Source organism: Larus michahellis, chromosome 12 (genome assembly GCF_964199755.1).
Source record: "Larus michahellis chromosome 12, bLarMic1.1, whole genome shotgun sequence".
Classification (NCBI taxonomy): Eukaryota; Metazoa; Chordata; class Aves; order Charadriiformes; family Laridae; genus Larus; species Larus michahellis.
Genome location: NC_133907.1, coordinates 6,358,091 through 6,383,978, shown reverse-complemented (window position 1 = coordinate 6,383,978; position 25,888 = coordinate 6,358,091). Strand labels below are relative to the sequence as shown.

The window sequence follows — 25,888 nt, the reverse complement described above, 5'->3', positions numbered from 1 at the left end:
ATTGACGCGCTTCCAGTAGCGGGGGCCGGGCGCGCTGCTCGACGGGGGTTCGCTGGGCGCCGCGGCGGGGCGGGGCCGGCCGCCCGCGGTCTCCACGGCGACGCGCTGCGGGAGCGTGACGCGCGCGCGGCGTCCAATCGGCGGTGGACAGGCGGTTGAGTGACAGCCGGCGGGACCAATGGGCAGCCAGCGCCTCGTCGGGGCCGCGGCGGAGCTGCCGGGCGGCCGGAGCGCGGAGCGGCCGCGGCGGGGCTGGGTGAGCGCAGGGCGGCGGGCGGGGGGTGAGCGGGCGGCACCGCGGGGAGCCGGGCGGCACAGGCGCCGCCGGCCTCGGGGCTGACGGGCCCCGTGTTGCCTTCCCGGGCCCGCTGCGGCCCTTCCCTCCGGCGGCCCGCCCCGCCGCCGGGCTCTGGCCTAGGGTCGCCGGGCCGACTCCGAGCCCGTCGCCGCCTCCGCAGCTCCCGGAGCTCTGGGTGGGCGCGGGGCCCGCCGCCCCGGCCCGGCTCCTAGGCGTGGGACCGAGGAAGGGACCGCCGTCGGGCCGAGGAGGGCGCGGTGCGCCCAGCGGCCCCCGGGCTTAAAACGGGCAGCGCTTGGTCAGGGGAAAAAAAATTGTTTAGCGCCGTAAATTGAGTTTTGGCCCGAGGTTGGGGAGCTGCTGAGCTGCTCTCAGCTCCCCTGACTGATTAAAAACAATAAAAAAGCAGTTCTCTCCTTTTGCCTGTTGCTATCGGTTTCTGTCTCTGCTGAGAGGTGATCTCTGCCCGGCGGTGTTGGAACGCGCAAGGTGAGAGTCCCACCATAGGGTAGCGTTTACAGCTAGAGTGTGGCCGTGGAAGGCCTTTGGAGAAATGTAGGATCCCAGAGATTGACAGTCTGAGCCACCTGGCTCTGAGGTTCCTCTGGGGAAGCATGGTTCCCTTTGCTCGTTCGGTGAGGTAACGTAGAAAACCGCGTCGCCCTCAGGTTGGACTCCGCTGCCCTCGTACGCTGCTTGGCCAAGGAAGCTGCCGCCTCCGCACGCTTGTCCAGTTGGTCACTCCGCTGACGGGGCTTCCACCTCTCCTCTGGCCTGCTGGGACCGCTGGGAACTTGCCGAGAACTGACTGGGATGTTTTATCACATCTACAGGTTTCAGAAGCGGCAGCTATTCGCCTGTTGACCGGGGGATTCTACCAGGCGGCTTTTGTTTTTCATGGAACGTTCTTTCATCCTCCTCATTTTCATTCTGTGTGCAGCACACGTTGTTCGCTATCTGCAATGAAAAGAAGATTGAGTTGGTGAATAGGGAAATTCTGTTTGAAATACTGTAGTTGTTTTAGCTTGCAGCTTCTCAGAAGTCTCTTGAATAGTGTGTTATTAGTGGCTCTGCTGATTTTTCCTTGCCTTGCAGCTCCCCCTGCACCACTACTTTGTATGAAGGAACTCGCTCTGCAGAAGCGGAGTGAATTCATCTTTGATGGATTTCAGCTCGGCTGCTGTCTCCCTGTATAAAACCGAAAATTGCTTCCTGCTTGTATACTACCGATTGCCATAGTGTGCTTAAAGATTTAGTTGATGAGTTATGTCTGGTTTGAGCTATTGCTAATTGAAAGTATAAATTATTTTAAATTTATTTATTGATTTTAGCGTGTGTAATTCAGGAAAAGGAAGCGAGGAAGACTGACTTGTAGTTTTATTGGGTTCATCTATCTCTTTGCGAGACAGAAGGATCGGGTAAGCTCTGAAGTCTCATGGCTGGTGCTACAGACTGCATTGGTTCAGCAGGCTTTCTTGGTTCTGCCTTGTCTCTGTATTACACTGTACTTGGACATAAGAGGAAGTCAGATTTTTAGAACTAGGAGGCGACTCTTCTGACTTGCAGCGTAGCATGCTTGGCAGACTTTTCCTGTCCTTAGAAATATCAGGTATTGGGCATTGACTTGTGAACAGGCTGAGGATAACTGGTATAGGTAGGCTTGCTATGGATACTGACCCCAGTGGTGAGTGCTGTACAGGGGGCTGCGGTCTCCTAAATATATCTGGGTTCAAAGCATTCCTGTCTTTATGCAGATTCCTAAGTGTTTTGCTCTGCTTATGCAATGAGGCGAGGTGCTATTCTCATCCTGGGTTCCTTGTGCTTTATTGCCTGATTTCCTAGTTTACTTTGGACAAAAGAAGACCAGCTGCTTCAGTTTGAGCGTAGAAGAACGGATTAGAGTCCAATTTACTGATTGTAATGGGTATGAAAATAGCACTAGCAGCTGTGTACGCCTTTCGGGTGAGAGGCCTCTTGAGAATGTATTTGCAGCAAGTTAACATGTCTTTCTTAGCAAAGAGTAGATTTTATGTTTCTGTCTTGGAGTGAGAGAACAGAATACTGATAATCAAAATTTGTGAAGAAAGAGGAGTATGTTAACACATGCTCATGGGATTTGGAGACAGCGTTTCCATAGGACGCCATACGCTCAGTGCTTTCTGTTTGTGAATTAGCCCAGCTCTGCAGGCTGCAAAGGCTTCTTTGAAACACTGATTTAATTGAGCTCTTACATGAGCAATCTTCCTTTCTGTGACTTCACCTTGTCCAAGCTGGAGATTTTCACCTGATGCACCTTCTCTGAAGAACAAGCTTTCCGCTTTGTTTTTAAGATGAGAGTGGTAAAATTTTTATCCAGAGTGAATCTTGCAGCGGGAGTTGGCTTGGTTGTCTTTCCTCCAGGATCAGGGAGTAAAATGTCAGGGGTTGTTTGTGTAACTGCTTGACTGTAACTTGCAATTTTGCATGATAGGAATCATATAAATGCTTTTCTATCATCGCCCCCAAGACCTGCTCAGCCTGAGTGATGCACTGAGTCTGTTGCCTTTCCGAGGTCAGCTCTTTCTTGATATGTTAGTCGGAGCTAATGCTGTGCTGCTTATCTGAAACGTCGGAGATGTTATTTTAAGAAACTGGCAAAGCTGAACCTGACTTGACTGGCACTTCTCCGCATGAGATGTGTTTACTCTGACAATAATTTTATGGGTTTTAAGCTGCTCTTGGGATTGATGCTAAAAAGGAAAGAGATGGCCAGGAGTACTGAGTGTAATCATCTCTGTCAGTTGGGGTAAGCGCTGCATTTTCAGAATATCATGAAATTCCGAGTCTGGCTTGCCAGGTGCTTTCCAAGGGGAGGGATGGCAGAGCGGACAAAGTCTGGCTGTCGTCGGAGTTGGGGAGGATGGTGTTCCTGTGCACGTGCAATATCAGTCTCCCTTTTCGGTTGGCTGAAGCCCCAGAGACCTTTGGAGTTCAGGCTTCCTGGATTCCTGCAGGAACTGCAAAGACCATACACACGCTGAGAATAGAGGAAATTGAGCAAGGCAGCTTCAGAAGGGCTTCTCATGGTAACCAATGCTTGTTTTAATAGGGGAATGGCCAACTTCTCTCTCCAGCAAGTGCCTTCATTGTAAAGCAAGTGTCTCTGATCTGGTGGAGACTTGAGGGCAAGGCTAGCTGCAATGATAACACTGAGCGTTTCCAGAAGATGCTATGAAAGAAACGCTAAACTTGCACCCCTCATCCTCAATTCCAGCAGGCAGGAGTGGTGATAATGTTGCGACCATCTCAGAAGGCTGCACCATGAGATCGCAGCATTCTGTTTTCCTAGGTGAGGAAGCTGCCTCAGCTGGAGTGAGAAGATAGTCACAGGGGCTGATAAAGGGATTTGTGCGTGTACAAATGCAGAGAGACATTAATGCACCTGAGTTTTCATATCCCTCCATGCAGCGATACCAGTCTCTGTGAGGGAAGGAAGAGGCAGATGAGCTTCATTAATTGAGATCGTCAGTGGATGGTCAACATCTTATACAGGCCAGGCACGTACACCTTTTGTGGTAGACTCAGGTAATTTTATAGAAGTTCCGTTTTCCAGGACAGTCATGTAGACCAGTTTTCTGGGCCAGGTATCTGTTCAGCTGCTTGGTCTTTGCTGATCTGTGGAAGGTTCTCTCTTCTTTGCTTGCCTTGCATCAGGAAAATTCCAAAGGCTGCTGGTTTCCTTTCAGATCTTAGCCTGTCTTAGCGTCTCTTTCCTAGTGGATCAAGGAAGTTGTGAAAATACGTTGATCATGAAACAATGTCCCTGCTCAGCACTATCTCATCTCTGTTCTGGGAAAGGGGGATTGGGTTTCCCCAGTAGGAGAAATAGGAGTTTCCATAGGAGCTGGGAAATTTTTCTTCAGATGCTTACCATGTCATTCAGGGCGTGCTGGAAATCGAGTCTCAGGAGGAGCCCTTAAGGACAGGACTGCTTCTCTGTCTGGTCAGATCTCATTTTTGGCAGCTTGAAGCCTTTGCTCCTGAGAACTGCTGATGGGGAGGGTTGTCTCGCTCCCATGTGACTTTCTCCCTATGGCTCTGTGGGAGAGAGCAGGGCTACACCCTCCATCCAGGGGAGGATTAAAAAGGAACTGAACAAGTACATTTCTTTACAGCCTCTTACTACCAGATGAAGCACAAACCAGCATGTCTGACAACTCTCTGGGACCAAACCCTGAGCACAAGCTTATGCTCTAAGGCAGATAAAGGAGTGAAAGGTAGACCTCCAGAGTAAATGCTGAATTAACTTTTCTTCTGTGATGGATATTCATGTTTTGGATTTATGATGTTATAGGAAGGGAATGGGATAAAGCCAGCTGCCGCCACTCTGCCTAGGAGCCTGTTTGGGTGTCCTGAGTGGATCAAGGTCTCCGAGAAATATGAATGGGGCATCAGTAAACACCAGCCCGTGGGAGGGAGGTTAGCTGGGCAGTACATTCCCTCACTCACGTACAGACGGTAGCTGAGCCTACGGAGCTATTGCTTTACTAGTCCTGTAAACTGACCTGGCAGTACAGACGGTGGGGGGTAGATGGGGCTTAGCTCGTCAGAATGACTCTCCTTGCGTGGGTACCCCAGCAAGCTCTCGGAAATATTCCTTAGGTGATAAGGTTGGGCATACAATTTCAAATGTGCTGTTTTAATATGAGGCCTTGATCTCTGGTACTCTGGATATTTTGTCCCTAGCAGGCCCAGCAAACCATAAGGCTGGTCTTATGTAGTGTTTTGAAGCTTGGTGTTAGATGCAATGTAGCAATTGAAATAATTTTCAGAGAGCTGCTCGCTGTCCTTTCTCTTAACAGGTGTGGGGGTGTATGCTGTTGTAAAGGCACCTGGAGGAGTCTGGAGCAATGCCACCACCTTCGGACATTGTGAAAGTAGCTGTTGAGTGGCCGGGTGCCAATGCCCAGCTCCTGGAAATAGATCAGGTGAGACCTGGTACCCAGATGGGAAGGAAATGCACACAACCTTGATACTGGAATGTGGGAAGCATGGAAATTGGCAGTATTCCTTTCTGGTTGAGAGGAACATGGCTACTGAGGACTCTCTCTTTCTGTTCTAGAAAAGGCCTCTTGCATCCATCATCAAGGAGGTCTGTGATGGGTGAGTAGTTCTTTGTGAACCCTTGCGGAGAGAGTCTGTCCCCTGGACAAATCTTGCTCGAGTACTGTGGAAAGTCTCTGCTGATTGTCAATGTGCTGCTAGCACAATCCATGCTGCCTGCTGCTAGTTTTGGCCGTGGAATGGGCCAGGTTTTAAACTGGGAAGAAAAGGATCTACTGGAAAACGGAGGCTTCGCATCTTTATTCCAATTCTGAGTGAGTGCATATGTATGCCCCTAGGGTCAATCTCTAAGGATTGGCCCGTCTTGCTGTTTCTGAAGTGCCGGCCTCCTCAGATATTCCACAGAGCTTGACTTAGACTGGGCTGAAGTTCCGTTCCCCTCAAGAGGAAGGTGTTTTCTCTCCTCTTTGGGAAACCTAATTTCCATTGACAAAGCTTTGCTTGAAAGTTCTTTTCCACCCTCCTGAGATCAAGCTCCTATTCCTAATTGAGAGCCAGAAGAAAGAAGGGAAAGAAACTTATGTATCCTTCTTCTTCCTCTGCCAGGTGGTCATTGCCAAACCCCGAATACTACACCTTGCGGTATGCTGATGGTCCTCAGCTGTACATCACAGAGCAGGTCAGTGTGAGAGGCAGCAATTTGCTGATGTCATGGGCAGGAGTGCAGAATGCCTTGGAGTAGTGTCGTGGAACAATAGTGTCGTTAATCCTTGAGGGGCAACATCTCTGCCATCAAAAATACCCAGACTTGAATGGTGTCATTCAACTGAGGAGCCTTGCGCTTCTCCCTTTGCATGCCCATAGGTGCGAGGACCCAGTGACTCAATTCAATACCCTCAGTAGGGTTGTGTGGTATAGGAACCCCTTCTGCATACAAATGTGTGCTGTAGATCCAGTTGCATTCTTTTCCCCCCACTTTTCTGCAGTTTAAAGTTTATGTTTTCTTTCAGACTCGCTGTGACATCAAGAATGGAACTATCCTACAGCTGGCAGTCTCCCCGGTAAATGCTTACTCACGTCCCTTTTTCACTGTAGCTATCCTTGTATGACACGCTGTTCCTTGTCTCTCAGCTTTTCTTTTCTCCTCCCTAAATTGTAGGGGGGTTGTTTGCCTTTGTTGAGGGCCATCCTGCACAATGAGGCACACACTCTTGTTTTCCTTCGTGGTTGTGGTGCATGTCTTTCCTTTGGATGCTCTGCCCTTTTATAGGATTTTCTGTAAATAAATCCCGTCTACGTTTTTATTGTATCTCCTAGATTAGCATATTGTAAAGCACCTGACAGACACATCCTCAGTATGAGTGCAGTTAGTATTATCAGTCGGAAAGTAACAGTACTGGTGACGTAATGCAGAAATTAACATAAGAGACAAATTTGATACAGAAGGGGTTGTTCCTAGTGAATTCTTGCTATTGTGACCTCACAGTTGTCTTTTGCAGACTTGCCACAGCTTCCTTTTTATTGAAATTCTTAAACCCTTTTTATCCCAAGGGTCATGGCATATCGCTGAGATTGAGTAGAACAGGAAGAAGTTATTCGGGCAAGAGATGGTTGAGGGAATGTCATTGATCTATGTCTGAGAAATCTTACAGAAAGTTGTGTGGATACACAAAATGAGCTTGTGCATTTCTTTGAATCTATGAGAGATATTTTTTTTTTTTTGACATTGTATTTCTTTCATAGTCTCACTCCGTATTTCTATATCCACCTCCACTCACCTCACGAAGAAGAAAAATAAGCATTTACTCTAACATGTAAAATAGCATTTTAGTGGCCTCCTGCTTGGCTGTAACTGTTGCTGAGCGCAGCCTTTTGTAGTCTGTCTTAGACTTGCTGACTGCTGGTACTCATCCTGTCACTGCTGGTATCTCCCTACCCTCGCTGTGCTCTCTCTGCCCACCCGTGGACCTCTGACAGAATGCTGATGCTGGCAGAACTCAGTTTGCAGGTGACCAGTCTGTAACTGGCATCATCCCTCTTTCCTCCCAGTCTAGGGCAGCCCGACAGCTGATGGAGAGGATCCAGTCGCACAGTATGGAAGCCCGACTGGATGCCATGAAGGAACTGGCTAAACTTTCAGCAGATGTGACCTTTGCCACAGAGTTCATCAACATGGAAGGAATTACAGTGCTGACACGGCTTGTGGAGAGTGGGACCAAGCTTCTGTCCCAGTAAGTTTCCTGCAGCCTCCGGCTACCAAAACCCTGCCACATAAATCCAATACACATATAGATAGAAACATCTATAAAAGCCGTAGCAATTCCGCCCTGTTAAATATTTCTTTTTCTTCTAATGGTATTATTCTTTTATTGTAGATTCTGTCTATCGTTCTGGTTACAAATACCTAAATGCCTGATGTGTCCTTCAGATTCTTCCCTGAGTCCTCTCCAAAAATTGTCATTATATTGGCCACTTTCTGCAGAGCACAATAACCAGTTTGACAATGTTTTGTTTTACCATGGTAACTTTGGAATTCTTCAGTGAATATCATCTGGTCCTGGAGGTCTGTTTTTCATACCAATGCCTTGTTCCAGAATGTCTTCTGGTGGTGTTCAAATGACAGATTCAAAGACTTTCCTTCCCTCTTGAAAACCAAAAAAATCCCAAACTCTGATCTCAGGGATTCCCTAAGCATGTTCACAGTGAACTCTGATGCAAATAATTCACTTGGCTTTACCGCTGTAGTTGTTCTATTAAAAGTACTTTTAAAGTCTTGATAACTTATCATCGTAACACTTACAGGTCTTCTATTTTCTTGCATATTAGCAACGAATATGATTTCAGCATGTTTTGCAATCTTTCCCTCCGTCTTTTTTACCTTTCTGTCTTGTGGTTATGTATTACATGTTCCACAGTTCATGCTGTGCTTTCGTTTTGGTTCAAGCCTGGCCCCAGTATTTACAGGATGACAATTTTTCTTTGTTTTTCTCTGATGTTAAGACATGTTTGTTTGGCTTTCTTGTGTGTGTAGGGGCTATAATTTTCAAAGATTTTTGCATGTTGTGTGATATAGATTTACTCTGGAGCTCAAATGTGACAACAGTTGAAAAACCTAGCGTTTGCAGATGGTGTAATTTTTCAGTTGATCAGCTTAAAAAGCTTTCCCCTTTTCAAGTTGATCTTTTTTTTCAACTGATGGTCATTGTACTGAATATTCTGGGGTTTGATGGTTTTTAGTTGGGCTTGATTATTTTTATTTTCCGCCTCACATGAAAGTGTTGAATTTGAGTAGTGATACTTTGCGCTGCTCAGGAATAAATACTGCATCGCTGCTGCTTCTGTTATTCCTTTGACTAGCCAGGTACTCATCCAGGTGGTTGAGAGTCTCTGGTGGCGGAACTAGGGACTTCTTGTTGTTAGTTTTAATTTGTAGTTGTCATCAGGAAAAATAAAATATGATTCCAGAAAACAATAAAATTATTTTCATAAATGCAAATACTTTATTGCTCCCCCAGCTGCCAAACTGTAGCCTATTTTATTAGGAGAAGGTGGTGACATTTTTCTTTTATCCAGCTTGTTCAGCTTGGACGGGTTTTTTCTTTGCTACCAGATGTTTCGTGACTACATTCTTCTTTTTCTCAGTTACAGTGAGATGTTGGCTTTCACCCTGACTGCCTTCTTGGAGCTCATGGACCATGGTATCGTCTCCTGGGACATGGTCTCAATAACCTTCATCAAACAGGTGAGTTTGGGTAGAGGGGGTGAGTGGATGCTATTTATTTTTGTGCTTTAATGCAGTTTCTAGGAAAGCAGGATGACTCTGAGAAGCTGGGTACTCACTGAGAGCGCAATGCACCCAGCTTCGAGCCCTGTCTCCCCTTAGCTTGTCTCACTCGCCAAAAATTTCTTGGATGGGCGTCTCTTGACCTGCTGGTTCATCTGTTTTTAGATTGCAGGGTATGTGAGTCAGCCTATGGTAGATGTCTCCATCCTCCAACGATCCCTAGCCATTCTAGAAAGCATGGTGCTAAACAGTCAGACTCTGTATCAGAAGATAGCAGAAGAGATCACCGTGGGGCAGCTCATTTCTCATCTGCAAGTGTGAGTGTCCACCCAACGGTGGAGTGATTTAAATCGATTTTATGAATGTCTGTTAATTTGAAACTAGATCCTTTTACGTTTCAATAACTTAAAGATGCTATTGTTAAAGTATTACTGATATGACATCTTACTTGAACTTTAGGATTTCTAACAGATTTTAAAAAAAGTGAGATCCTGGTGTTCTGGAAGCATTTAAGCAGATAAGTATATGTCTCGAACAAAGATATTTTGCTTTAACAACTGCACAAGCGTGTTCAGTGCATGTTACTAAAACAGCTTCCCAAAGCTTCTGCATCCAGTCAGCTGTCACCTTCAACCCTCTTTGAATTATCTCCACTAGAATCTAAGAGCTCATCGTCTTCTGGTTTTTGTCCTGCATGTTAGGGAAGAAACAACGGCTTTTCTTGTTTTATTTTTTTTCCCCCACGCTTCCCCTTCCACTCTTTCCAAATGAGTTGACAAATTAATAACTAGCTTTTAAGGCTGTTTGTCTAGGTCAGTTCTACTCTTCCATTAAAAAAAAAAAAAGCAACATGCATTTTTTTAGAGCTTTAAGTAGTTTTGTTTTCGTTTTTGTTTTCTCTCAAGCCTTTTAATTCTGGAAAGGTGGAAAAGCACCATTTGTGAATATGACTAATATTCCTTAAACAATGAACAGTAATTTAACAAAACTGCAGTGCAAACAATGTATGGCATCAACGTCACTGGGTGCTTAGAGTGTTTCTACATTCGAACTTGGTTAACAGAAAAGCTAAACGAGTTCTCAGGAACACTGCAGTGACTTTGTTCTGCAAAGAGTGTATGTTCTTTCAGCTTTATAATTTCTGTTTTAGTAAAACACAGGCCTGGTCCTAACACTGGACACACTTGTGCAATTGTTAAAGCAAAATATCTTTGTTCAAGACACATACCGATATGCTTAAGTGCTTCCAGAACACAGAAGGTTGCTGAAGAAAGTATCTGTGCAGGGAATGCTGTAGAAAGGGAAGTTGGAGAGTCAGAATTTGCCAGTGTTTGTTTGGCAAGACCATCAGGAGAGAACAATCTTTAACAGAGGACAGGTTCTGGAAGAACAGGTCCATGGAGACAAGTTAGAAGAGGAGAAAATAATTTCAAAGTTGTTTTGCTGTGCCAAAAAGAAAGCAGTGTAGTGAAAAGAGGTAGCCTCCTACCCCAAAAAGGAGGATAAAGAGGTGAAGTGACAAGACTTCAGAGATCTGCGAAGTGTGTAGGCCCAAGGAAAACCTAGGGTGATGCATGAATATTTGAATGTATGAAGTATGGCAGATTGACCAAAATGAAAAAAAATTTGGAAAGGTGCAATAGAAGAGAGAATATGGTTGTTATCCACAGATATGCCAGAGATAAATGCCAAAGTGGGGAAAACAGCTATTTAAGCTAAAAGATGTTTTAGCATTAGATGTGTTATAAAAGCTTAATTTTTTCATATATATTAAAAGAAAAAGTATACACACACAAATTCTTTTAGGTGATGCACTGGACTTCTGTTAATCAGAAGAGCTTGAAGTTCTGCAGAAGTCTCCCAAGAGTAATAGTATAGCAAGAAACAAAACTGGATTTGATAGAGCGTCAAGGTAGAGGTGGAAAAGGGTGTGATTGGCATTTGGAAGCTTATTCAAAGTATCAAACGTGAAACCACGTGCTGTGCACGATCTAGGAAGGGACTGAGCACCCTTTACCTGAAGGAGCTTTTCAGTGAAAATAAGAAAAAGATGTGTGTGTTGGGCCAAATTACTGAGGTTGGAAGGCAACACCATAGAGAGGTATACCTCCCCTTAGTTCCATTTGCGTTTAGTGGCTTCCGTTGACATAGGGGAGAAAAATAACTTGCTCCCTATAAGTTTCTAACTGTATCCATATAACAGACTGCAGCATAAGTAGGCTTTACAGAGATAGTTTCAGCATTGGAAACAAACCGTGCTGGTGCTGAACTCTGAGCTTGGCTGGGCTGCAGTCTGCGCTAGCTTCTGAATAATGGGGCTATCAGTCAGCAATTTCTGACAGCTTTTTGCGGGTCTCATGAAGTGTTGGATGGCATGAAAGTAGATTACCTGAATCCTGCTTGTCTGTTGAAATGCAAGAGAGCTGTGGTAAATGTCCTTACAGTGCAGGCAAAGCAGCAAGCTGTAATGTTTTATACTGTCTGTTCTCTTACGATGCTGACATTTTTGTTTCTGCAGCTCAAACCAAGAGATTCAGACATATGCAATCGCCCTTATCAATGCCCTCTTCCTGAAGGCACCTGAGGACAAGAGACAGGTTTGTTCTTGCTTTTTGTCTTTAAACCTGAACGATGGTTACTGGCTGGCTGTTTACTTTATGCCTCAGAAATCGTATTGTCTGGGCAAGGCAGACCTCAGACCTTGCCAAGAACTTATGTAGTTGTTCCAGCTTGGCAACATAGGAGAAAAAGTACCATCCCATTAATAATGTATTCTGGAGCAGCACATCTAAGTTTAGGAGATGCTCAGAAAGGAATCTGAAGGGCCTGGAGAGACAGAAAGTAATTCTCTATACAGCATGGATTTTTTTTTTTTTTTTTTTTTTTTAAAGAAAGTTAATTCCATATGGGAGAGGCAGGCTGGGTAGAGTCCTTGGGATTGTATGTACTTACTAAACAAACACCCCACCTCCACCTCCCCCAAAAAAGGGACCTTTCGGAGGTCATAGGGGGATATTCCTGCTGGCAAATGAGAGAAATGAAACACCTGTCCTGCCTGAGGAAAATCCCAAGATCTCAGCTACGTGCAAGATGTGCATATGTCTGTATTGTGTAGCTTTGCTGTGTTAAGCCTTTCTTCTCTAGTGCCCTGTTTGTGCCTTATTTCTGGACTCCGAGCTAAATCCTGTCTGCTTCTCTTTGTGCCTTTTTTTGCTTTCTGCCAGCAGGACAAGCTGCTTAACCCGCTAGACCTGCCCATCACTGTAAGTAACTCAAGCCTGGGGGCTGGTCATGCGGAACTGTAGGCATGTTTAGCTTTTCTCCAGTTATGCCTCCTTGTATCTCAGAAATGGTGCATACAGGCTTCAGGTAGTGGATGGGCCCAGGGAGAAGGGCGGGAGGACTCCTGGGGATGTACTCAGATTGTGAAGGGGAGAAGAATCAGTAGCAGGAGAAATCTTGAATGACTTATTGTGCACAAAAGACAATAAAGATGATCATAAAAGGAAACTGCTACTACAAGACTGACCAGGTGAACCGATTTTAAAACCGGAACCAGTTCTTTAGCAGTCTGTGTCTCCTTAAACTTATTACAGCCTGAGTTTATACCCCAAATCTCACTTGCATTAATGACCGTTTCATATCCAGCTGCGTCCTTCTAAAGGTAGAGCTGTTTGTCTGTGAAGAGTCACAAGATTTAGTGCTGATTGGTGGCTAGGGCATACCTTCTGCCTAATCTGTGACTTCTTCCTTTGGGAATTGTACTATAAGAATGTTTTTTTGCCCTGTGGAATCACCACTCTTTGTTAATAGGTTGATTTGGGACCTTCAGTATCTTAGTGGCAAGGTTTTCTGGGTGGCACAGAGAATACTCCCCTTTTGCCAAGGATGCAGAGCCTTCAGAGGGGAAAGTATGGTCTCAATAAATGTTTCATAATTTCTAAAATGAATGTATATGCTGAACACATGAAAATAAGGAAGAACACCTCCTCTGTTGGTAATTTGGCCAAGATACTAAACTTCACAGCAAACAAAATTCCAACGGATCTTTCACTTTTGCCCCGCCCTTGGACACAATCCACATGACCACAAAGGGCCAGGAAGAAGACTAAGGCACTGGAATATCTCTCATATGAATAGAGGCTGAGATTGCTCAACCTTGAGAAGGCTCAGGGGTGTCTTACCAATGTGTATAAATATCCGATGGAAGGAAATAAAGAAGAGGGAGCCTGACTGTTCTCAATAGCGCCTGCTGAGGTGGCAAGAGGCAATGGGCACAGCTTAAAACCCAGGAAATGCCACCTGAACGTGCACACACACAAATGAAAAAAAAAAAAATAATATGAGGGTGGTCAAACACAGGAACAGGTTTCCCAGAGAGATTTTGGAGTCTCCAGCAGTGGAGACATTAAAAACCTGACTGCATGTGGTCCTGTGCAGCCTGCTCTGGCTGATGTTGCTGGACTAGATGATCTCAAGACATCTCTTCCAACGTAAATGATTCTGTGATTCTGTAACGCCATCAAGCGGCAAAGTGGGCGTTATTGGACTCTCAGCAGAACGTAGATCCCTTAGCAGTGGTTAGGCTGTGTGCGTGCTCGTGCTTCTTACTCTGCTATTTAGAATTGTTTAATTGTCTTTGTCCTTCCCACTGTTTATCTGCTTCAGTCTCCTGTTACTTCGTCCCATGTACAAACTAATTCCTTCAGAGTGAGGATTCTTTGTGTGGCATGCATGAACAAATCCTAACAGCCGGCCTTGTTCTATTCTCGGTACCACATCTCACGAATCATAGTAAAAAATAATGACTCAGAAAAATAATGACTCTCTGAATCCACTTCCTACTTCATCTAGATGCTTTTCAGATATCTTCCACTGACTCAGTTCAGTTGTAACGTGAGCGCTGCTGAATTTGCGGCCACTATGGCTTGGCTATCAGCCAGCATATCACTTACTTGGTTTAGGAGGTTTCTGTCTGGAGCAAAAGTGATAATAGGGACTTGATTTGAGGCTAATATACATGTTTTACCGGATTTTTTCGTTCCCAGAGATTTTGCTTATAACAGTGAACTTCTGATAATCCTCCCATCTCGACATTGCCACTCTCCTTGCAGCTGTAGTGAGGTTGCTGGTATTTTAAAAATCTTCACAATTTACAAGGAAAGCACAGGTTAGATTTCTGCAGGTGCATGTGTAATTGGTCCCAGAACTGAAGGTTTGCAGCAGATACTTGCATCTGCTGTGACTGTTTGTCGTCATGACTTGGTGGTCGGGAAACCCTCCTCAGCTGGAGAAGGAAGCCATGCAGTAAAGAGGGAAACTGGAAGCTTTCCTTTGACTATGAAAATTATTTACCCTTTATTTTTGTAAACTGAAGTGCTTCTGCAAATTGTCCTTAAATTGACTTCTAAACATCTCTCTAGGAACTGAGAAAAAGCAAATGTAAATGTCGGAAGGACAGTTTTTGAGAGGGAGGAGACCTGAAAACTACATCCTCTAGCCCTTGTTATCTTGGGTGTATACCTAGGTACAGAAAGTTGGGAAGTGCTAATTGAAGGAACCTCTTGTAGGTGACAGATATCTTTTTCTGGGCAACCCACAGTATGCTCCCTGCTGCCATATCTCCTGATATCAAAGTGTCATTAGATGTCCAATATTCAGCTAAATTTTCTTCACTTCTTTGACAACCTTAGTGCTTTTCTCCACATTAATGATGTTTTGTAGGGGAGCCGTCCACGAGTTGTGCCGTGGTAAAGATGACCTTTGCATCCCAACTTCATGCTTGCTTTGTGGTGAGATGCCATGCCAAATTGACAGTCTGTAGTGAAAGCACTTTGTTGTGTGCCAGTGCTATCTCCAGTTCATGGGCTTCCTCCTTTCTCTCCTCTCTGCACAATGTGGGATTTTTGTTTATGTTTCACTCATGTTATTTCATCTCTAAATTCCACAACAGGAAATGGCTAATGCATTTGCCCAGAAGCACCTGAGGTCTATAATCCTGAATGTGAGTATGTCCAGAATGATGGAGCGCTTCCTAATGTTCTCTCAATAGAGGTTTCGCTTGTGCAGAGTGTAAGTTCTGCTGCCCTCAGGGCGCTTCCAGAAAAGTGACTCTTTCAAAGGTGAAATTGGAGCCACTTATTCAAATGGGGATTATTGGGATGCTTCTTTCTGCTATTACAGAGCGTTATCCTTATGCTTCTGATAGACTATGAAGGTTAAACAGATGAATCCTTATGTACAGAGATGTACATGTAGCCTAGCATGTGCCTACAGCTAATACCTCAGTTTTTATTTGTATTCTCTACATTTCTACCCTATCCTTTATTTTGCAGCATGTGATCAGAGGAAACCGCCCAATTAAAACAGAAATGGCACATCAGCTGTATGTGCTACAGGTCCTGACCTTTAATCTCCTGGAAGAAAGAATGATGACCAAGATGGATCCCAATGACCAGGTCACTATTAGAGCTGAGTAATATATGACAGAATAGGCCATACAAGAGGCCTTATTCCTAAGCTCCTTAACTCCATAGAATTTGAAGTAGATGGTGCATAAAGTTTCAAAACCACCCCTCACATTGTAGTTCTTGAGACTAGGGTATGCTCATGACTGTCCTGCTGTATGCTGTGGGACTTCTAGAGATGCACATGGTCACTGGAAGCCGTATATTCCTTTCTTGAGCAGTGTGATGCCAGCTGTAAAACTGTTTACGCCACCTCTCTGGAGGGCACATCTTTTTATCCATTTCCTTGCAGTATACAAGGAAGCTGGGCATTTTTAACGTGTCTGTTACTTGGTTCTTAGATCCATTATAGTCTTGAGTCTTAGCATTATCTGAATGCCTGGAAATTGCCTTTAATTAAACTTGGGGCAATGCAAACAAATAGTTTGCTTTACCCGATATGCTGAAACTTGCCATTTTGAAATGCATTGCCTCGTCCTACGTAATGTTAATGACCTTTGGCATTTCTCTGTATGCACTGTGTGAGCTCTGGAGAGAGAGGTGGAACTGTGCATTATGGGAAATACTGCCCTAGTGATTGATCGCGTTTACTATTTCCCCGCCTTCTGTCCTTCAGGCGCAGAGAGACATCATATTCGAGTTGAGAAGAATTGCCTTTGATGCAGAGTCTGACAGCAACACCGTCCCTGGCAGTGGAACAGAAAAACGCAAAGCCATGTACACCAAGGACTACAAGATGCTGGGATTCACTGTATGCATCTAGAGAGGGTGCTGACTGTAGAGCACGTAAAGGCAATCTAAGCATCCCCATCAGAGTTGTGGGGAAATAAGGAACAGAGATAGCTGTTTGCTTTACCACACTTCTGTATCTGAGTTGTAGAAATTCAGCTACACTCGGACTCCCAGGGAGGATCATTATGAACTTGCTGATTTGTTAAACGCCAGGGCGCATTACGCACAGTCTCTGGAGATATTTACTTACTGTATGCACCTGTTCTTTGAAGAACTTGGAAATCAGCATCTCTTCTAGAAAGTTTGGATAATGTCAGCGGGTGTCCAAGGTTACTTCTTGGATAGATGTGAGAGGGTGCTTGATGGACAGGTGGTTGTAAAATTCATTCAGAAAAGGTTCTTACAGAATCTCTTTGAGCTAATTTGTTTGGGTTCTTTCTACACACTCTTTTCACAGAATCACATCAATCCAGCCATGGATTTTACTCAAACTCCTCCAGGGATGCTGGCACTGGACAACATGCTCTACTTGGCCAAGTTTCATCAGGACACCTATATCAGGGTAAGTGAAGCTGCTGTTTTTTGCAGATACCAACACCTCAGCAGCTCTTCTTAGCATGTGTTGCATCCTCTTCTTGTAGATTGTTCTGGAGAACAGCAGTCGAGAAGATAAGCATGAGTGTCCCTTTGGGCGCAGTGCCATTGAGCTTACCAGGATGCTTTGTGAGATCCTGCAGGTTGGGGAACTCCGTAAGTACCGTTTATGACCCCAGCTTTCCAAGTTGCTGGGATGAAGCTTACAGGCTGCCCAATATTCACAGGCATTTGCACCTCAGTCTCACTTCTGCCATGTAAGGACAGGGGGAGCTTGGAATTGCACTGCCAGTGTCCCAGTGGTAATACCAGTATCGAAGTAAAGTAAGAAATTTTGTTGTGTGCACTCTGATTTTCCTGAAAAACTGAGATAAGCAGAAAGCTTCAACCTCCTGAAGCTTCAGCAAGGTGCTGTACAAAAAATGAATCTGGAAACCATCATGAACTTGAGAAAAGTTTATTGGCTCTGACAGTCTCAAAAGAGCATTCTGAGACAATTAACCACTATAAGAAATTCTACCAGAGGAGAGTGGGAAACAACTGCAAGCAGTCATCTGGGCGGACTACTATGAAAAGGGCACATGAGTCAGAGGCTTGCATGGTGAAGTGTGGGGACAGTTGCCATTCCCAGTATAGACTGTCTATGGGGAGACGAAGCATTGAACTGTCTTAATCTCTTTGAGTTAGTACTATTCCACACCATCGGGTTTCTGTCACTGCAGTGGATTTTTAGTTACTCTTAGTAGCTCCTGTGCAGTATGCTCACAAGGTTGTGGTTTCCGTTTCTTCCTGAAGCCAATGAAGGCCGGAATGACTATCACCCCATGTTTTTCACCCATGACCGTGCATTCGAGGAGCTGTTTGCCATCTGCATCCAGCTGTTGAACAAGACCTGGAAAGAAATGAGGGCGACGGCAGAAGATTTTAATAAGGTCAGAGGGGAGAAAGAGGTGTTTTGTCGAATCTTTTGTAGAACAGCACGTGTTCACTTGGCCGGCACACTTGGTTAAAGAGTAGGGTGCGGAAGGTGTGACAGGGCATTGACATGGGCTTTAAGGGAGGATGGTCCAACTTTTATTTGGCATGACCTGAGGTCCTTTTTTGTTCTTCTGAATCTTCAAAATCACTAGTAGGTTGACACTCCTGGACCCGGTTATTCTATGTCAGTTCTTTGCTGCCACTGAGCTGTGCCCTGGTTCTCTGCTGCCATTAAGCAGCAAGAATGTGACTTGCTTTTCTCCCTGCCCAACCTCTTTAGGTTATGCAGGTTGTGAGGGAACAGATCACACGGGCTCTCCCCTCTAAACCAAACTCCTTGGACCAGTTCAAGAGCAAACTGCGCAGCCTGAGCTATTCTGAGATTCTGCGACTACGCCAGTCTGAGAGAATGAGCCAAGATGACTTCCAGTCACCACCTATTGTGTAAGTGCCTAACAAAAACAGTTGCCTTCTGTGCTTGCTGTTATCTCCATTTTTCGCTTACTCTTCCATATTTGATTGCCAGGGAGCTGAGAGAGAAAATCCAACCTGAGATCTTAGAGCTGATAAAGCAACAGCGCCTGAACAGGCTTTGTGAGGGAAGTAGCTTTCGAAAAATTGGAAATCGCAGAAGACAAGGTAAGTTGACAGCATCTACTGCATTTTTCTTTTAAGTGAAGAACTGTAGGCAAATAAGATCTAGTGGATGAATCTGTCAGCAGGTGCGTTGCTAGAAAGGGAAGCTGGTTACCTGGGCTGTCTGTACCAGCCAGTAGTTTGGGATGGAGCAGATGTGCATTTCTAAGAATACAGCCATCCCCTCATGAGCAGGAAGCAGTGCTGAGGGATTGGGGGAGTGGAGGGGTTGGGTGGGGTGACTATAATGTAGTGGCTGTAAGACCTTATGTGGATGGTCTTGCTCAGCTTAGTCTGCTTGATGCGTGTTCCAGAAAGATTTTGGTATTGTCGTCTGGCTCTGAATCACAAGGTGCTACACTATGGAGATCTGGAAGATAACGCCCAGGGGGAAGTGACCTTCGAATCTCTACAGGAAAAAAGTAAGTCCTGTTTACTGCTGTGAGCACACCGTGCAATGTTCTGTGCTCTGCTGTTTAGAGGCTGTTAGGAATGCCATCCTAGAGACGAAAGAAAAAGAGCTGTGGCTGAAGCCCTGATTGAGATGAGATCAACTTTTGGTCCTTGCCCAAATCCTTTGAGTCTTGGAATTGCTTGGTATTTCTTATAACAGCCTACTGTAGGGACGTGTTACTGGTAATGTGTTTTGGAAAACTGCTGTAATGAGCTGCAGGAACAGTGCTCAGTTGCAAGGACAAAACAAAGTTCTGTCTTTTCATGATCAGGATTTCTTGCTTGTGAGTTTTACTTTTTCACTGTTAGTTCCAGTTGCAGACATCAAAGCCATTGTCACAGGGAAGGATTGTCCGCACATGAAGGAGAAAAGTGCACTGAAACAGAACAAGGTAAGTGCTCCCTTTTTGCCTGTAATTAATATCCAATGCCGTAGAGTTGAAGACTGTGAAAGCAAGCAACAGGCGCAAATGGTCTTCCACACTTCAGGTGTATTGTTTATAAAACCCATCTCGTACCCGGGCCTTTTCCTAGTACAGTTTGTGATTGCTGGATGCTGTGAACGTAGTGTGATGGTGCTGTAGGCTATTTGGAGTTATCAGAATACTGATATGGGAAAGGGCACTGAGGCAGCTTCTCTTGTTGGGTGAGCAGGCAGGAGGTGCTGCAATGTTTTGTTCAGTCAATGAGTGAAAGATTCTTTTCCATTCAGGAAGTGTTAGAATTGGCCTTCTCGATATTATACGATCCTGATGAGACCTTGAACTTCATTGCACCTAATAAATATGAGGTAAGAAACATAGTGGTTAAGCAGTAGAATATAAAGCAATTCACTTCAGAGGTTAAGAAGGGTCAGTTGCCTCTCACTAAAGGCGTGAGCAGGATGTCTCCCACCAGGTTCATTCTTAGAAAATGTTGCTGATGCTTAGTGTGAAATTTTTTTTCCCAGTTACCTTTTTTTTTAAAAAAAAATTAATTCCTACACTAATTTCCCTTAGTCTAGACTGCTACTTTCTTTCCTTCTATGCAGTCAGGTGTTCTCTTTTCCCCATTCTGTAAGACATTGGTGCCTAAAATAGCTTTGCTTTTTTTGCTGTTACGCCACAGTAGAAACTCATGTCCTGCTCCTCGAGCAATGGGGTCATGTTTATCTCTAGGCTTCTGACTTCTGCTGGAAACCTGTCTGGGCACTGTTTTGGGGTTGGGTGGTTTTTTCCCCATGGGTTAACTCCCTCCCACTTTTCCCATTTTGGAGCTGTATAGGAGGAATTGTTGCATGGATGGAAAGATTCAACATAACGTGGAGTTGTGAATTATCCTTTTTTTTTTTTTTTTTTTTTATCCCCCCTCCCCCCACAGTACTGTATCTGGATTGATGGGCTGAACGCTCTCCTGGGGAAGGACATGTCCAGCGAGCTGACGAAAAGCGACCTGGACACGCTGCTGAGCATGGAGATGAAGCTGAGACTCCTGGACCTGGAGAACATCCAGATCCCCGAGGCGCCGCCGCCCATCCCCAAGGAGCCCAGCAGCTACGACTTCGTCTACCACTACGGCTGACGGGGACGGAGCGGCGGGGGGTGCGGGCTGTCCGCCCCCGCTCCTTCCCCGCACGGAGTCCGCGGTGGGCGGGGCGTGGCCACCGGCGCGGGGCGGGGCGGTGCCGCAAGGCTTTTGTACGCGTCACAATAATAACCAATCGCGCTCCTCCGCCTGGGCCGGCTCCGCCTCTTTGGGCTCAGGCCCCGCCCCCTCCGCGCCGACACGTCACCGCCGCGGGCCCCGCCCACCTCGGGCATTACCCGCCGCCCTCCGGCCCCGCCGGCCCTTCACGGCCGCCCTCGGGCGCATGGCGGCGGCGGGCGGCGCGGCGCTGACGGCGCCGCTGGTGCTGCTCTACTACGGCTTCTCCATCGGCATCACCTTCTACAACAAGTGGCTGATGAAGGTGCGGGGCGGCGGGCGGGCGGGCAGGCGGGAGGGAGGGATGGATGGAGGGTGGGCGGCGGCAGCAGCAGCAGTAGTGACGGCGGCTGTCGGTCCCGCAGAGCTTCCCCTTCCCGCTGCTCGTCACCCTGCTGCACCTCCTCCTCATCTTCGGCCTCTCGGCGATCGCCCGCACCCTGGCGCGCTGCCGCTCCGGCCGGCCGCGGGCCGCGCTCTCCTGGGGCGACTGCCTGCGCCGGGCGGCCCCCGCAGGTACGGCGGGGCGCGGGGGGGGGGCTGCCGCGCCGCTGTGGCGGCCTCTCGGGCCTTCTCTGGGGTCGGGGCCGCGGGGTGGGCTCCGGGGTAAGGGGGAGGCCCTGTCGCCTGCCGTGGGGGACGGGGACAGCATCGCGCCGGCGGGACCCGGCGCTGCGGGCGGCAGAGCGTTTCCTTACCAGGTGCAGGTGCTAATTAAAGCTCCCGGTCTAGACGAGCTGTCTGTGTTGTCCGTTACACACAGTAGTCAGAAGGCGGAGAGGCCCTGCTGGACGCATCGTTCTGAAGGAGCCGCTGGCACACGAGAACACGCAATGAGAATCTGTCACAGAGCCGCCATAAGTTGTTTCTGCAAGTTATTTTTTTCTGGTTAGCGTTAGTATCACGCCATGCGCATTTTGGATCTTTCTCTAGTTGGAACTTGGTCCTTATGATCCACAAGTTCATCACACGCAACACGCAGAGCTGCTGTAGCTGAGCCCAAGGGGTGAAGCTCCCACTCGGAGCACAGAGCGCCGGCTGCTCCGGCAGTTCTGTGCCTGTGTGTTGTGCTCGTTCCGTCATCGTCACGCTGCGTCCCACAGGACAGCACCTGCTCTGAAGATCTCCAGCAATGCCTTTGCATAAGGCGCCCTGTGGTTTCTTGAAAAATGCTTTCTCCACGTCTGTAGCAGTGCTGCCATTCAGCATGGATCAGTAAAACTGTTTCCTGTGGTAGGAAGTTTGTATACGAGGGAGAATAGACTGTAGCAAGAGCTGCACCAGCGTTAAGGGTGTGCGCTGAGGGTGGTTGCCAGGCTTGCTTCTTCAGGCTTCTTGCAGTGCCCTTCGGACTTACAAGTTATCATGCGCTGATACATTCAAAAAACACTTTGTGCAAACCTGTGCTGGCTTTGGGTTACAGGGAGGGCAAAGGTTATTCCTGCACTTTTGCATACACGTGTTCAGCGAGCGCAGTGCAGAGCCCAACTTCAATCACAGGCAACAGGACAGAAACGTAAAGAGCTGAGGATATCTGAGCTGCGTTGGCACTGATGAGTTAACCCGAGGGAAACGTGGGGGTTTTTTTCTGTGCCTGCTCTGCTCTCTCTGTTTGTGGTCGAGTAGCAGAATTGTTCTTTTTTGTTGTTTTGGTTGGTTTTGTGTGTTTGTGTGTGGGGGGGTTGTTTGTGTTTGGTTTTTTTTTTTGGTTTTTTTTTTAATGTACTAGAAGACAGTTAACTCCAGGATTTTTTTTTTCTTTGATGCTTTAGCTCTGTCAACTTCCCTGGATATTGGGCTGAGTAACTGGAGCTTCCTATACGTCACTGTCTCCCTGTGAGTACAAACAGTGTCTTCCTGGGAGCCCTCTGGTGGGGTTTACAAAGTGCTTTGTCGGGGTCAGTTTCCTGAGTGGGTGCATGGTGTGGTGGGGCTGGCACGCAGGGTCCGTGATAGGTTGCTGGTAGCGATGTAGAAGTGGGTGATTTGGTTCCTAATGCTGCTTTGCTAGGAAGGACTAATTTGGATGAGACTGACAGTGTGTTTTGGTCCTTACAGCTACACGATGACCAAATCCTCTGCCATTCTCTTCATCCTGCTTTTTTCACTGCTCTTCAAGCTGGAGGAATTGGTAAGGGTCCCACGCAACGCTTTAGGGAGGGAGAAGTTCATGCCCAGGGAAGCAGGCAGTGCACGTACCAGAAACGTATAAGCAGAGGAAGAACGCAATTACGTGGATGAATCTGAAAGAGAGGAGGTGTCTGTCTCTGTTCAGCTCCAGGAGTCTGTGGTGACTTTGTGTTTGCTCTCATCCAGAGGGTGGCATTGCTGCTGGTGGTTCTGCTCATCGCTGGGGGCCTCTTCATGTTCACCTACAAGTCCACACAGTTCAACGCACAGGGTTTCGTGCTGGTGCTGTGTGCGTCTTTCCTTGGGGGTATTCGCTGGACCCTCACGCAGATACTTATGCAGAAGGCTGACCTGGGTACGTAGGGTGTTAGGAAGTGGGTGGTGGTGCTGGTAACGGGGAGGGGAAAAAGGAGGTGGTAGCCCTTACTGCAGAAACAGAACATCTTGTGTATAAGGGAGTGTTTAAACCTGGGGCAGGGGTTATCTGTTGGTGGGTGATGAAGGTGGCTTGGCCTCTGCAGCAGTGCAGGCGTGGGCGTTACAAGTAAGGTGTATGTCTAGGAATGGTACTAATAAAGGCTCTAGGAGCTATGTTATTCCCTAGCTTGTTGCTACCTGGTCTGTTGTTGATTCTCCTCTTTCAGGGCTCCAGAATCCCATTGATATCATGTTTCATCTGCAGCCGCTCATGTTCCTGGGGCTCTTGCCACTCTTTGCGGTGTTTGAGGGTGCGTGAGTTAATTAGAGAAAGCAGGGATAGCTTTATAGAGTGGTTGGGGAGATTGCTTGGCAATTTGTTGTTTGAGATGATTCATTTAGCTGAGTGAACAGCTATGAACTTGACAAAGTAGAGACCTGGAATTGTAAGGACCCAGATGTACCTTATGCTGGCAGAACATTAAAGACTGCCTGCCACACTTGTGGAAGTAAGGGCCATGAAGAACTGGCTCCACATCCTCCTGGTATTGGAATGTGAGCAGCCCACCCCTATCTTGTTGTGAGGAGTCCTGGGAGTTGGGAAAGGTACTCTGCTACTCACTGTCTTGTTCCTAGGCCTGCCTTTGTCCGTATCAGAGAAGCTCTTCCGTTTCCATGAAGCAGGAATGCTGTTCTCTCTGGTAGGGAAGCTGTTCTTGGGTGGAATTCTTGCCTTTGGTCTAGGCTTTTCTGAGTTCCTCTTGGTTTCCAGAACATCTAGCCTCACCCTTTCCATTGCTGGCATTTTTAAGGTAAGGCATGGTTCCTGTGCTAATACTAGAAGGCGAGTACTGAGTCATCCCTAATGGTCCTCATGTGGTGGGAACTTCCTTAGGGCCTTAGAAATCATCTCCTGTTATTTTTGTTCCCCTTGCATGGGAGCTTGATGCTTTGCCCTGCAGTCTCTGCAGTGAAGTCCCTTGGTCCCTGACGGCAAGGGGCAGAGACTTGTGGCTGTTCTATAAAAAATACCATTGAGGTCTGAAGTTTGGTGGCATCTGGAGCTAAAACACGTGGGCCTCATGAGCAATGCATGGTGCGGGAGGGAGGAGGGGTAAGAAGGGCACACTCTTGCATCTGACCTGGCTATGAACAAACCACTGGTTTGAGTTATCTCTTTAACCTAGTTTGGCACGTTCTCCCCTCCTTTGAGGAATGCAGCGTGCCTACTTTTGAGCTGAATGGTGACATGTGAAATTTGTCTGAACCGCAAATCACAGCATTCCCATGCAGCCAAGCTGTGCAGTCAGAGGACTTAAAATCCCACATCCCACTTTAACAGGTCATTCTGTTTCTAAAAACTCTCTGCACATGGAAGAATGTGCTGATGGAAATTATCAGCCTGGCGTCTTGATCTAGGCTTGAGCAGTAAAACATCCCATGCGTTTCTCCTCACGTCGTGCCCTGCCACTTGTCGTGTTTTTTGTTTCCACAGGAAATCTGCATTTTATTCCTCGCCACACGTTTGCTGGGAGACCGCCTCAGTCTCTTGAACTGGCTGGGCTTTGCTGTCTGTCTGTCAGGGATCTCCCTTCATGTCATTCTCAAAGCCATGAATTCCAAAGGTGATTCTGTTTTAAATCCCTTTCTGTTTCTCTGTAGGCATTCTCGTAGTGTCACGAGGAGCTGTGTCTAGTTCCAGCTCCTTGCCAGTGCCAGGTTTGATGGGTACTCGGGCAAGTTTGTCACTTAATGGGCTGTCTGCACACAGGTGAAAATGCTCTGAAGCCACACAAAGAGGCCAGCTCCAACCCTGACCTGGAGCTGCTGCTGCGCCGCACTGACCGTGGTGAGGAGGAGGAAGAGGATGTTGAAACTCCACAACACCACTGACTGAACATGAAGCACACAACCCCCTGCTCTGTTTTTACCAAACCTACCCGACGGCTATCTGGGAGGAAGGTCCAAGCGTCTCTGTCTGTGACCAGCCAAAGGAGAGACAGGGCCTGGTGGGAGAGTCCTGCTGTTCTGCTACGGCGTGGGTCTGTAGATGCTGCACAAGAAACAGGCCATATCCCTTTCACAGAGAGCAAATTTGGAACATGAGCCCTGGTTCAGTGGAAGCAGAATGGTGTGGTGAGACTGGGAAACGCTATAGAAAGCTTATTAGGGAATCCTGAAGGCTGTACGTTTAGAGTGTAGACCGTGAGCAGTAGAATGAGCATGGACGTGTCTGGACTGCAGGCTAAGTGCTTCAGGGATGATTTAGTGTTGTTTAGGCTTTGGCTTCAAACGAGAAGGTAGATATACCTCCCCGTACTTCCTTTATGGTTCTGCTAAGTAGGAACTCCCATCTTGGTAGGAGCAGATGACTATATATATAAATCCGTAGACTTGTCCCAATGAGAAGGAGCCTTTGTGCCTGGTGACCTCCCATGTTCTGCGTGCATAGTAAGGAGAGAATTAAATGCTGGTATTTGGGACCAATTGAACATAGCCAAATGATGTTGGCTGGAAGAAGGACAGGGATGCAGGAGTACTTCTGGCCCTACAGGCCGAGGAGAGAGCGAGCGGTATCACAGGCGATCAAGCTTGAGCAATAAGCTTATCAGAAAGTACGTGGGTATTTGAAGGGGGGGATTTTGTTTTTTAAATAAACTGTTTTTCTGATTC

The 25,888-nt window shown here is 46.7% G+C and overlaps 2 protein-coding genes across 13 annotated transcripts; both read left to right on the top strand.

Moving 5' to 3' along the window:
- Nucleotides 1–14: 14 nt before the first annotated feature.
- ELMO2 (engulfment and cell motility 2) lies at nucleotides 15–25,888 on the top strand. 12 transcript variants are annotated; one of them, XM_074605675.1, is made up of 32 exons: nucleotides 162–256; nucleotides 3,746–3,862; nucleotides 4,453–4,554; nucleotides 5,140–5,265; nucleotides 5,400–5,440; nucleotides 5,948–6,020; nucleotides 6,352–6,402; nucleotides 7,391–7,572; nucleotides 8,984–9,083; nucleotides 9,291–9,442; nucleotides 11,644–11,722; nucleotides 12,353–12,388; nucleotides 15,079–15,129; nucleotides 15,461–15,583; nucleotides 16,209–16,343; nucleotides 16,782–16,886; nucleotides 16,966–17,074; nucleotides 17,714–17,850; nucleotides 18,177–18,340; nucleotides 18,423–18,535; nucleotides 18,847–18,954; nucleotides 19,295–19,377; nucleotides 19,698–19,775; nucleotides 20,345–20,933; nucleotides 21,034–21,184; nucleotides 22,441–22,504; nucleotides 22,727–22,799; nucleotides 22,985–23,153; nucleotides 23,443–23,526; nucleotides 23,852–24,027; nucleotides 24,711–24,840; nucleotides 24,987–25,888. In XM_074605675.1, exons 4-24 carry the CDS (start codon nucleotides 5,188–5,190, stop codon nucleotides 20,543–20,545), a joined length of 2,199 nt encoding a protein of 732 aa, XP_074461776.1. In that variant the 5' UTR covers nucleotides 162–256; nucleotides 3,746–3,862; nucleotides 4,453–4,554; nucleotides 5,140–5,187; the 3' UTR covers nucleotides 20,546–20,933; nucleotides 21,034–21,184; nucleotides 22,441–22,504; nucleotides 22,727–22,799; nucleotides 22,985–23,153; nucleotides 23,443–23,526; nucleotides 23,852–24,027; nucleotides 24,711–24,840; nucleotides 24,987–25,888. The 12 variants fall into 12 exon arrangements, with proteins under 12 accessions (XP_074461779.1, XP_074461772.1, XP_074461776.1 ...); XM_074605674.1 differs by lacking the exon at nucleotides 3,746–3,862 and adding an exon at nucleotides 967–1,280 and having other exon boundaries at nucleotides 200–256; XM_074605680.1 differs by lacking the exon at nucleotides 12,353–12,388.
- On the top strand, nucleotides 20,761–25,888 carry SLC35H1 (solute carrier family 35 member H1). The gene is made up of 9 exons (XM_074605685.1): nucleotides 20,761–20,933; nucleotides 21,034–21,184; nucleotides 22,441–22,504; nucleotides 22,727–22,799; nucleotides 22,985–23,153; nucleotides 23,443–23,526; nucleotides 23,852–24,027; nucleotides 24,711–24,840; nucleotides 24,987–25,888. The coding sequence occupies exons 1-9, from the start codon at nucleotides 20,835–20,837 to the stop codon at nucleotides 25,106–25,108; spliced, it is 1,068 nt and encodes a 355-aa protein (XP_074461786.1). The 5' UTR covers nucleotides 20,761–20,834; the 3' UTR covers nucleotides 25,109–25,888.

Excerpts from the sequence above, each read along its gene's own strand:
- ELMO2 (XM_074605671.1), top strand. The coding sequence starts at position 5,188 with ATGCCACCACCTTCGGACATTGTGAAAGTAGCTGTTGAGTGGCCGGGT. Across the intron at positions 5,266-5,399 it reads AGCTCCTGGAAATAGATCAG|AAAAGGCCTCTTGCATCCAT; the intron begins GTGAGACCTGGT and ends TTTCTGTTCTAG. Across the intron at positions 5,441-5,947 it reads ATCAAGGAGGTCTGTGATGG|GTGGTCATTGCCAAACCCCG; the intron begins GTGAGTAGTTCT and ends TTCCTCTGCCAG.
- SLC35H1 (XM_074605685.1), top strand. The coding sequence starts at position 20,835 with ATGGCGGCGGCGGGCGGCGCGGCGCTGACGGCGCCGCTGGTGCTGCTC. Across the intron at positions 22,505-22,726 it reads CTATACGTCACTGTCTCCCT|CTACACGATGACCAAATCCT; the intron begins GTGAGTACAAAC and ends TGGTCCTTACAG. Across the intron at positions 24,028-24,710 it reads CCATTGCTGGCATTTTTAAG|GAAATCTGCATTTTATTCCT; the intron begins GTAAGGCATGGT and ends TTGTTTCCACAG.